This window comes from Diabrotica undecimpunctata, chromosome 7 (genome assembly GCF_040954645.1).
Source record: "Diabrotica undecimpunctata isolate CICGRU chromosome 7, icDiaUnde3, whole genome shotgun sequence".
Lineage (NCBI taxonomy): Eukaryota > Metazoa > Arthropoda > Insecta > Coleoptera > Chrysomelidae > Diabrotica > Diabrotica undecimpunctata.
In genome coordinates this window covers 95,453,942-95,466,796 of record NC_092809.1, presented here as the reverse complement: position 1 = coordinate 95,466,796, position 12,855 = coordinate 95,453,942, and the positions used below count along the sequence as shown (strand labels likewise).

General features: G+C 33.4%; 1 protein-coding gene across 5 annotated transcripts in view; it reads right to left on the bottom strand.

The window, feature by feature from the left end:
* Positions 1 to 12,855, bottom strand: part of na (sodium leak channel non-selective protein na) — a 99,998-nt gene that overhangs the window by 57,700 nt on the left and 29,443 nt on the right. For all 5 annotated transcript variants that reach the window (XM_072537786.1, XM_072537787.1, XM_072537788.1 and 2 more), the window contains 2 exons: positions 7,275 to 7,481; positions 4,190 to 4,395 (listed from right to left, as the gene is read on the bottom strand). In XM_072537786.1, the coding sequence (XP_072393887.1) occupies positions 4,190 to 4,395; positions 7,275 to 7,481 (413 nt within the window). The remainder of the gene's footprint in view (positions 1 to 4,189; positions 4,396 to 7,274; positions 7,482 to 12,855) is intronic.

Here is a 12,855-nt window from a genome sequence, read left to right as displayed (position 1 = left end):
AGAGGAAGAACAAACGACGCTAGAACCGGAAACACCAGAAATTACCACAAATGAAGAACTTAATATAAATGTACACGAAGTTCAAAAAATACTTGAAAACCTAAAGAACAGAAAAGCAGCAGGTAAATAATGCCTACAGCAAATAATAATACAGCAGTAAAATACCAAACGAATTACTGAAATATTGTGGAGCAGCAATGACAGAAAAATTAACAAGATTAATTAATAAAATTATAAAACACAATAAAATACCGGAAGAATGGAGAATGAGCGAACTAATTCTACTATTAAAAAAAAGGAGATAAAAAACAGCAAGGTTACACTACAGAGGTACAGAGAACAAAACTACAAACTTGTTACACTAAAATAACACTAAAACTTACAACTAAAATTATACAAGTGCTAATCATTTCTGTGTCTGATTGACCTAAAGAAAGCGTTTGACAGAGTAAAACTCAAAGATGTAATCCATCTTGTATATAATAGAGAAAGTCCCCTAAATATAAAAACTATCGAAAACATCTACCAAAACAACAAAATGTAAGTCAGAATATATTAACAACTTTCAGAACCTATAGAAATATGCAGCGGAATAAGACAAGGGGATTCATTAAGCCCCATGTTCTTCAATTTGATATAGATGAAATCATCAAAAGCGTTAACAAAGGAAGAGGATACAGAAAGGGGAAACCAAGAAATAAAAATACTCTGTTACGCAGACGACGCAATATTGATAGCCCAAGATGAAGATAGTCTGCAAAGACTGGACCACAGATTTAACATAAGAGCAAAAGAATTTAATATGACAATCTCATCTCAGAAAACTAAAACATTAGTAGTCAGCAAATAACCAACCAGATATAAAATAGAACTTGATGGCATCAGTATTGAACAAGTAATGGAAATAAAATACCTGGGAATTACACTGTCTAGCTATGGAGACCTAGACAAAGAAGTGAGAGATCAAGTACAAAAGGCAAATAGACTGGCAGGATGCTTTAATAACACTATATGGCGAAACAGACACATTAATACTGAGATGAAGTCAAGAATTTATAAAGCCAGTGTAAGATCAATATACCTCAGAAACAAGACCCGACACAGCCACAACGCAAAGACTACTGGAAACTGCATAGATGAGAGTACTGAGAAGAATTACAGAAAATACGCTGAGATATCGAAAGAGAAGAGAAGACATTAGAAGAAAATGTAACATACACTGAAAAATGAATGGACGCAATATAGAAAAAAATAATTTAATAACCACATAAGCAGAATGGAGGAGACCCGTGTCGTTAAAATAGCAAGAGATAAGTCACCAATCGGCAGAAAAAGTATCGGACGACCGCGCAAAAGATGGAGTGACAACCTTCCATAGAGGGATTAATCCGCCAATGAACAAGCAGAATTGCTTACAAAGAGAAAGAAGAAGAAGAATAGTGATGTGGGCTGTAGGAGTAGGTTGCCTAACTATTGCCTGATTGAGTGGTATATTTGTGTTTAAGAAGGAGGGTTGAGTTACTGGAAAGGGCGATCTAGCTTAGATGTGTGATTTAAAAGTTTTTTGGGTATTATTGCTTATTAGTTAGTTTCAGGGAGTACATAGGATGGCTCGTTCGTCGGCTGATTTGACTTCTATCTTCTTTAGATTTGATTCAAGAAGATTCTGATTTTTGAAGATTCTGCAAAATTTTCGTTGGTTGGAAAATTTTTTGGGGGTGTGATTGATGATAAATATATTCATGATGATTGTCAGTATTCAATCACAAATTAATCCATTAATTTATAATCTCACATTAATCTTAATTTCCTGAATTTGTATAGTTTCACCGTGTATAATTGTGAAACATATCGATTAGTAGCTTAATTATAGTTTGTTCAACTTCCTGCATACTATAGATTGTCTAATAATAGAAACCAAAGGTTTTTATTCTATGTAGAGTGCAATACACTTATTTGATGAATCGTTACATTTTAGTTAGATTATAAATATAGCTTTGGGACTAGTTTGGGGCGCAGTCTATAATACATTTTCACCTCAACAAATAGTGTAATAATTCAGTAACTGTCAATAAAACTATATTTTATTGCACGACTTCAACATTTTATTTTATCATCGTCGATAAAGAACAATCGGACACAGGGAATTAGAAATAATTCGAAATTATAATTATATTCGATTTTGTCCAGTCAGTTTGTCAGAAGCCGAATAATTGTCCGGTTATTAGTTTCTATTACGTTCCTGCACTCTTCAATGGATTGGACATTTTGACCATTTATATTAATGGACACACACGAGGGGCGTGAGCTTTTGGAAATATTATCGTTGTCATGTCTAACTATGTATTGCTGTTGTCATATTGTAATACCAATTCTGATCCGAACTGGGGCTTAAACTGTGATTCTGTATGTGAAGTTTGAGGTTGGTTGCCACTGGGACGGCGGCACTTTGTGCGATGTATTTTCGAAGCGACAGAATGTTTATTAGAAGACCGTTATTATAGATATTCTGGGTTAAGGGAGAACTCTGTTCAGTGCCGTATGTTGGAAAGCATCCTACCCCTATACAATACACTTGAAGTATCTTTCAACCGGACTAGGTGACCTGCTCCTTTTTTCTTGTAGTATGCTTCGTTCAATTCGCAGCGTTACGAGCTGTATCGACCTCTCTCTTGTCGTTTCCCAATTAATGAGGATAGTAATTTCTTCCAATATTCCTAACAATTTTTCTCTATTGGTCTCTATCTTCTGAAAGGTTCGCAGAATGAGTTTCCAGCTGAATTCTTAATTTGGTCGAACCATCTAGTTGGTGATCGCCCTCTTGATCTTCTCCCCGGAACGTTTCCAGAAACAATTAATCTCTCCAAACTATCGTCACCTCTGCGAACCACGTGACCTAAAAATTGCAGAATACGTTGCAGACATATTATGGACAGCCTTTTTTTAATTTCGGGTTGGTTTAGAATGGAAACGTTTGCCCTATGAGCTGTCCAAAGTATGAGCAACATTCTTTTCCAGCACCATATCTCAAAGGCATCAATTTTTTGCGAGAAGAGTCCAAGTTTCTGCCCCGTATAGAAATATTGAAAATACAAGAGCATTCGCTAGTCTCATCTTGATATTTTGAGAGATAGATCTGTCTTTCCAAACTTTAGTTAGGCGACTTATCGCATTTTTTGTCATACGAATACGTCTCCGAACTTCTGCTTCACAGTTACCATCGTTAGTTATACTAGACACGAGATAGACAAAACTGTCCACCATCTGCTATTCCTGTAACATGTTAGTCAGTTGAATAGTGTGGAATCTGTCGTCCACCATTATTTTTGTCTTGACTTTATTGATTTTCAGACCAACTTTATTGCTTTCGTACTCAACTCGTCGCAGGAGATTAAACATTTCTTGCTCATTTTCTGCTATAAGTGAAGTGTCATCAGCAAATCTTAAATTGGAGATTTTCCTACCAGCCACTGTTACTCCACCCGCTCATCCATCTAAAGCCATCCTCATGACATTTTCACCATATATGTTGAATAAGTCAGGCAACAACATGCATCCTTGTCTAACACCTCTCTTAGTCTTGAATTGGTTTGAGAACTTCTGATCTAGTCCTACTGTTGCTGTATTGGACTGGTACAGATTTTTAATAAGTGTCACCAGGTGCATTGGTGTGCCCATTTCTATTAAAATGAACCACAGATTTATCCAGCTTACACAATCAAATGCCTTTTGGTAGCCAACGAAGCATATAATCATAGGTACTTGAAATTCCCTAGACTTACAATATACCTCCGCTCGAAGAGCTCCGTAACCGGACTGAGAATCAGCCTGATTCAATGAGGCGCGCATTGATGTCTTATTTGTGGTGGGTACTTTTGACTCAGTATTGATCAGACTGAAAATTATATATGTAGTCCAAGCCTACTAGCTGGCTAAATATCTAAAAAAAAGTTTAGAGGAGCTGGAAAAGTTGGTGTGCTGCTGTCCGATGCAGAGACTTAACTCGGATTTTTTAATAAACAAAGCTCTCAGTAAGATTTAGTGCTATTATTCAAATTTCACATGGTATAGTTGTATAAAATAATTAAACATGATTAAATATTAATGTATTATCATAAAAAAATTATCTAATAAATTGAATTTAAAATTGACACAAAAATTTTAGTTAAAAATAGAAACTAGAACTTACTTTACGATTTGAGCCACTGCTGTTTTTTTGAGCTTCAAATTAACAGTTCTCACTTTGGTCAAGTTATTCAAAATTTTTAACGGTTTTTGTTTCCTGTATATAACCTTGGTGTCGAATACTTCTTCGCACAATTTTTTAATTCCTCCCTCAGAATTTTCGTCATCTTCAGTTTCATAAACAAATTGTCTCATGAAACTTTCCCTTACCTAAGAAAAACAATTCAAGAAAATGGTAACTCACGATATTATTTGTAAATGTACTAAAAGTAAAGAATTTAATATTACTGTTATGACAGTTCCCTAAGATTTATTCTATAATATTCTTTATGAGAGACCTTTTCTGGTGACGCAATAATTCTTTGCAGTCTTTCCTATTGCTTTACTAAAATATAAAAAACTTTTTCTTCGCTTTTCTGTTCTTATGATAATACGGCGCCAATATCGCGCTGAGATGCGTCACAATCCAACAAAAATCCACAGCTCTGCTTCTGGATAAGTCGCTCTGAGGAGACCTAATAAGGTCGAAATACGTATAAGCGGATGGCAGGAGACCTACATTGAAATTAAATCTTAATCATCTTTCTGCTTTATTTATTTACTCATTTTCGAGTACTAGAAACTAATTCGCAAAGTATATTTGCCGTGGTAGTTCGACAAGTTGTGGAATGCAAATTGTAGATTCCCCTACGATGATTTTTCGACATTCCGGTGTCCAAGAAAACTATTATTTTAATTTTTATTTTCTGGCTTAGGTTAATCTTTAATAACTGGAATCTTCTCTGGATTAGTATTATTTTCTTCTACTGAAACAATAATATGTCCTACATAATACGCCTCTCTTAGAAATAGTGAATATTTCTTATAATTTAGCTTTAAATATGAATTTCTCAAATCTTGATCGGTATAAAAAATGCGAGTTATATAACGGTAGAAAAAGACCTAGAACAAGAAGTTGAGGTAAAATGGCACAATATCTTTTAGCGGAGCCTTTTGAATAAATTGCATTAAATATTCTATGCCTACTTCCTATGACAGAGAGAGGAATTAAGTACTTAATGGTGGCAATGACTAATTTTCAAAATGGCCTGAAATTGCACTCCTTCCGAATCAAAAAGCAGCTATAGTAGCAGAAGGACGCAATTTTGAATTATAATTATGGCAAAAATTAATGAAAATCTTGGGTATTAAGAAAATTCGTACTACACTTATCCATCCGCAATCAATCGGAACGGTCGAAAGTTAGTTATAGATTCTTGTTTTTGTGTCTTGTCTTAGTTGTTTGTTCTTCCAGATTGTTTTATTAAGAGATCCCGCCGCTCTACTTGCTTTTAAGCTTTGTTGTCGTACTTCTTCTTCAACATCTCCGTAACTAGTTATATCTATTCCCAGATATCTAAATCTTGCTTCGATTTTACATCATAGTGGGTATTTAGATGTTGTCATACATTTGGTTTTTTCTGCTGATATTATAATATTGCATTTCTTGGCTATTGTATTGAAGATGTGTGTTAATCTTTGGAGCTCGTCTTCTGTCTCGGCAATTAATGCGGCGTCGTCTGCATAACATAATATTTGGATTTCCTTGTTCCCCATTCTGTAACCATGACCTTTACGTACGGCTTGTATTATTTCGCCCATTATTATATTAAAGAGTCACCCAGTCTGACTCCGCTTTGTACTGGTATACACTGTGTTAGTTTTCCATTTATCTTTGCCTGTATTCGATTATGGAAGTAGATGTTTTCGATGATTTGTAGAATATTGACTGGTATGTTTCTTTTATACAGTAGGTGTAAGACGTCTTCGACTTGGATGCGATCAAAAGCCTTTGTCAGGTCTATAAAATATAGATATGCTGGTTTATTGTACTCGATGGCCATTTTTGTGATTTGTCTTAGTACAAATACGGAGTCTACGCAGGATCTTCCGGATGTGAATCCTTGTTGTTCATCTGATAAAGTTATTAGTTTATTGATTTTGATGGTTAGTAATTTTGTGGTAAGCTTAAGTGCGGTGTTCAGTAGATTTATACATCTATAATTGTTGGGGTCTTCTTTATCTCCTTTTTTGAACATTGGTATCATTATGCTGTTTCTTCATGCGTCTGGTATTTTGCAGTGCAATACTAGTTTTTGCATATACTATATATTTGTTATACTTTCTCGTCCGTGTTATAGAAGCTTGTTGGTTATTCCGTCTGGTCTTGGTGAAACTTCAACGATACTGGGAGGGCCCGTACATCGTTCTGCATAAAAGAGCAGAGTTCTAGTAGTTTGGTTGGCTTCAGTCGGTCCCTGAGATTTCATATAGAAAAAGTCCTTTGACAAAAAAGAAATAGAAATAAAAAAACTGGAATCTTCTAGACGTCATCGAAATGTCCCGAAATATCTCGTAAGTTTGTTCGCATCGTCAAAATACCTTGGATGGTTATCGTCAAAAATAAGATGTGCTGATAAGACTAGTAAAGAAAAGAAATATTATTAAGAAGAAAAACATCAAATTTGGAATCTCAGTCATATTGTTCTGAAGCTATTTTCTTGTTGCATTTTAAAGTAATTACTATTTTAATGAGAATAAGTCACAATTAAAGGTTAAAGTACGTTTATTGACGTTTCAATTTCCACGATTTCCGAAGTGGAAATTGAAATGCCAATAAACTTACTTTAACCTTTAATTGTGGCTTATTCCCATTTAAATAGTAATTATCTCAGTCATATTATGAGAAATAATGAAAGATGTGGTCTGCTTCAATTATTATTACAAGAAAAGATAACCGATAGACAAAGACCTAGAAGATATAATTTTGTAACTTAAAAATCTGCGTGTATTTTTTTATAGATCGAGAGTGAGTATATTTTGTGCAGCCGTCAATAAGATAATAATTGCTATAAAGATCATCCTTCGAAACGAATAGGCATTTAAAAAAACACAGATAAGAACTTCTTATAGATAAGAAGAACAATGACTGCAATTATACAAAGTTATTCTAGCTCGTCCCACGCCATTGTATTAAAATATAAAACCCTATAATATAAACGATAATTATTACTTATTACAAATCAATAGTGAGTGGGAATTAAATTTACCTTAGGTAGATTGAAGTCAGAAGGTACTTTGTGTAGAGTTACCATTAAAGGACTATCAGGAAACTTTTCAAATATTCTTAAACGAAAGGGTAATGTTTCCTTAATTTCTGCACTTTGTTCTCTGTATTTCAACTGTTTCAATTTCTTAATATCTTCATCCAGTTCCAAATTATCTAAGATAACTGCTACGAACAAACTTAACACGATCTAAAATAAAACAATATTTCAACATGTTGTTACCCTCAATAAATTTTGAGAAAAAAGCAAGTTAAAATGTTTGTGCAACAGTGAAAATATTGAACAAGAGTTTTACATTTTAAACAGTTTCCTTTTTTTTTTGTGTTTTTTAACATGTATCCCAAACATAAATTTATTAATATAAAAAGATTATAGCTTGTACTAATATATGAAATGTTAGTACAAGCACTCTACTCTAAAAATACTCAAATTGAGTGCTACTCTTTAAAACTACTATAATTCTCTTTAAAGCTCGTATGATCTTCTGTTATATTACTATAAAACAGAGCAAGTATAGTACCAAATAAAATCAAATATCACAATTGTAGAAAGTGACTCATGTTTTAATTATTTTTTGTCGGTCAGTAAAATTGGACGTTTACCCTTTAAAAAAATATTTTTTTCTGTTTAATTTCTTAAAAATTGACAAAAACCTTCTTTTTCTGACTGTTCAAAGAATATGCGTTGAGATAGAAGAAATGCCATTTTATATGAAATCAATTTCAATAATTTGACTAATCTATTTTTACCGTTCAAATGTTTTGGCAAAGATTTGGGTTCTAAGAAAAATGTATCGTTGTCAGCGGGCATTATTCAACTTGGAGTTATCTAAAATGTTAGTAGTTAATATCTTTCTCTAACGGTAGATAATGTCTGCGATCAACAACATCATCGCAAATTACGGCAATGTAACTGCCAACAACGCCATTGTTCGAGTAGCGATTTTATTGTCTTTTATCTGTAAGTCGGTTTCATAAACGCATTGACAGGGGTTTCATAAAGCAAAGATCAGAATTGTTTGTAGTATTATTACTAGTGAAGGAACTTTTACGTTTACTTTTTGTGAATTGTGAGTAATTTAGTTTAATTCAATTTGGTGACAACTAATAAATATGACTGACAGTGGTATAGTTAACCGTGTATCAAAAAGAAACTTTACAATTTAACACACGAAGAAAAAACTATGATCGGAAATGAGGACAAACTAGAGAACAAAATATGAATATAAGAGATGTAGTTACATTATGTAGTATTTTGACAAAAGTTTCCGAAGCTAGTGTGTACAGAGTAATTAAAATGGACGATGAAACAAACAATAATAATACTTTGGAGGCTGAGACAAGGGAAAGGAAACAAATATAATTGGATGATAGAAACAAACAGGTCATTCGTCGTGCAGTACATGAATTTTATTTTAAAAAGAAATTATCAACTATAAAAAAAATGCTTCTTCTGTTCAATCTAATGAAAATATTCCAAAAATATCAATACGTGTTTTGTTACGTACTTTACGTGAAATGAACTTTAAAGGTATTTCAAGAGAAAGAAGAATAATACCCCTATTGAAAAATAAGAAATTATTTTATGGCGCAGAAAATATCTAAATCAAATAACAGAATTTCGAAGACATGGGAAAAACATATACAAATGAAATATGGGTAAATGAAGGACACACTGTGACACATATATGGCAGGATTTAAATGTAAACAGCAAACGACAAGCTTTCCTAACTGGTTTGTCGACAGGTTTAAAAGCCCCATCAGGAAAGGGAAAACGTCATATTATTAGCTGTATTGGTAGCGAATCAGGATTTGTTGAAGGAAGTTTAAATGCATTTGTTTCTAAAAAGACTGGAGATTACCATGAGGAAATGGATGCAGATATTATGAAAAATGGGTTTCAGATATTTTATTAAAAATCGAACTAGGATCTGTTATTGTTATGGATAACGCTCCATATCACTACCGGCGTGTAGAACAGCTATTAACCACTAAATGGAAAAAACTGAGATTGCGGATTGCCTTACTAAAAAGCATATTAAATTTGATGAAAAAATTTGGAAAATCGAGTTACTAAACTTAGCACAGTGTCATTAAGATAATATAATAAATATGCAGTATATGAAATGGCGCGAGAACGAGGCGTAATTGTAGTTCGATTGCCGCCATACCATTGTGAGTTAAACCCGATAGAACGTATGTGTGCTCAAATAATAATGAAGTAACAAGAAATAATGTTACTTTCAAATTCAATTATGTAAAAAATCTGCTTAATAGTGGCTTCACCAATGTGATCTTACAGTCGTGAATAAAATGTATCGAGCATTTAGTGAAAGAAGGGCAGAATATGTGGAACCTTGATAACTTCATTGAAATTACCATGGAACCAGTAGTTGTGGATCTAGGCGAAGATATGATGAAACTAAAGATGACTCAGATTAAATTATGTATAATGTTAGTTTTTATTTGAACATATTTTGTATATTTTATGGAAATAAATATTCAGTTAAGGTGACCCATTTATTACTAGTACTGTTTCGTACCAATAATTGTTTAAGTACTTAAGTTTTAGTTTTACCTGTGCTAAAAGTTACTAGACGATGTCTCTCCCATGACATTAAATCTTATTTGACAATAGGAATTGAATTTAATCCTTGAATCAGTTATAAATTTATTAATTTAAACGGATTAAGGGCTTTTCTCAAAAAATATATTAAACAAGGACTAGTTTTCTTTATCTAAAGCAACTATAAAATAATTTTTATGACAATCAATTCGTTCTAAAATCCTGATTATTTTTTTAATAATAACTGCACGCCTACGACTCGTTGATTTGCTTTTCCCTCACACCCGCAAAGGTCTACATTGAAAAGATGAGTCACTTTCTACAATTTTGGTACTGTGCTTGTAGTACATTCGCTCAGCTTGGTAATATTTTGACTGATTCATTGTCGGAAACATACAACATAAAAATTTCTCTCACTATCACTAGCCCATACGTCTATGTACTAAACCAAATAAACTTACTGTTGCAGAATTCTTTCATTGAAAACAGAAGAATAATCATGAATAATGGAAGTGTATATTTATTAATTTTCATTAAATACTTTCCATTTATAAATAATGATCTATAAATTACTATAAAACCTCAAAACTAACTTTTGTTTTAATTGATGCAGTTCAGTCGATTTAATAAACGTATCAAAAATAATTACTAAATTTACTAAACAGTTGGAACTGGGATCAGACGAATGGAGTATTACTGTAAGCTGTAATATCCACAAAATTGAACAACTTTAATTTAAAGGTCATAATATATAGTATATGTACCGGGTGGACCAAAAGTCTGAAAATTATCACCAATTATTACCTACCAAATTATCTCTTAAATTCTTCTTCTTGTAGTACCTATCCGCTTCGGATGTTGTGTTGAACCACGTACGTAGATTTTTTGGCCATGAAATTCTTCGCCTTCCTGGACCTCGTTTTCCTTCTACTTTTCCAGTAAAATTAGTTCCAGCAATCCATATCTTTCGCTGTTCCTCATGATGTGACCAAGGTATTCGATTTTGGCTGTTTTTATTGTGGTTAACAACTCTTTTTCGTTTTGTATTCTTAATAAAACGTCCTGGTTAGTAAGATCGTCGGTATAGGATATCTTCAGGATTCTACGATACAGCCATATTTCTGAAGCCTAAATTTTCTTACAGGTACCGTCTGTGAGAGTCCACAACTCAACTCGGTACAACAGCATACGAAAGATATAACATCGTAGTAACCTGTTATGGTCCGAATGGTAGAAAAACCGGGAGACGCTTATTCTGCAATATTCCATTTACCATTTTTCTGATATTATTAATCAGTTTGGCTTTTTAAATACAACACTTTGTATATTGTATTATTATTGGAATCCTCACTTCAATAAGAGGTTCAACCATTATGTCACTCTTAGTATTTTATCTAGTCACAAACGTCTTGTTCAATTTCTTTTTATCTTGAAAAGCTCTCGTTTGTCAGTTTAAGCGTTTAATTAACCAAATAATAAGTAAATAGCGAAACATAACTTAAATTTTAAGATATATTTTTTCAAAAAGTCTAAGGCGAAATTCTAAAATTGGAAGTTATTATAATGATAATTGCATGTTCTTTATAACGACGCGATACCTTACTTGAAATTTAATGACATTATGAACCATGAAACATGTTAAAACATTTCTTTTAAAACCAAAATCGATAGGTTGTAACCGTTTCAAAAGTTAACCCTTTATAATTCATTCAAATTATAATTTCTAATAAATATTTAAATTAATGTACATCCCGCCACCTATCCGCCAAGTACGAAAATATCTAAATTACCTCCCAATAGTCCAACTACAGACCATAGTAATTCCGATTTTTAATTCCAATGATCGCCATTTCATTCTTTCTTTTTTTTTATATCCAGCATAAAGGACTCATATTTTGAGTGGTCTCTTGACGAGGTAAGCCAAAAAATCTCTTTTTTTATATTTCAACTAAATATTTGTTTTAGACCCCCACCGGGAACATTAACTACTGTCCTAACTATGTTAGTTGGCCCTATGTGAATTTAATTATGGATTGATATTACGATTTGTTTCGAAGCCATGTTGTTTAAGTAGTCGCCATGACATGACACTCCCAGCATTCACTGGCTTACTGTAACAATAATCCATCATCTAACTGGGTTACAACTTTTTTGAATGCATTCCAAGCTTCTTTTTCCTTAGTAGTCATCTTGGTTCCAAAGGTAGAGTCGAACATCATTTTACGAATATCTGGTCCAACAAAAACACCTTTTTTCAATTTGGCTTCTGATAAATGGGGAAACTTTCCACTCAAGTACTTAAAAAATTCCCCATCTTTAGACAGGACTTTGACAAACTGTTAATTAAGCCTAACTTGATGTGTAGAGGTGAAGGGAGGATATTTTTTGAATCTACCAAAGTTTTGTACAAAATGTTCTTCTCGCCAGGTGTTAAAACATTTCTTATGGGCCATTGTTTTGTGGACCAGTGTTTATCCTGACACTGACTGTTGCATCTATGAATCGGCTCGAAGCTTTCGAAATGTGGTGTTATAGGCGCATCTTACGTATATCCTGGGTTGACAGAGTTACTAATGTGGAGGTCCTGCGTAGAATGGGGAAAGAATGTGAAATTCTCATGACCGTCAAAACTAAAAAGTTGGAATATCTAGGTCATGTAATGAGAAATCAAGAACGTTACGGTCTTCTCCAGCTGATTCTCCAAGGGAAAGTAAATGGTAAGAGAGGACCGGGAAGAAGACGCATTTCCTGGCTTCAAAATTTGCGAAAGTGGTATAACACGACTACCACTGAACTGTTCCGCGCTGCAATAAGCAAAGTGAAGATAGCCGTGATGATCGCCAACGTCCGGAACGGATAGGCACTTTAAGAAGAAGAAGTGTTTATCCCTTGCTCTACTGTCCCATTCACAAATAAAACATGGAAACTTTGTAAATTACTTTTGTCGAGCAAATAGCATACAAACAACTTTTAAATCTCCACAGATCATCCAATTGT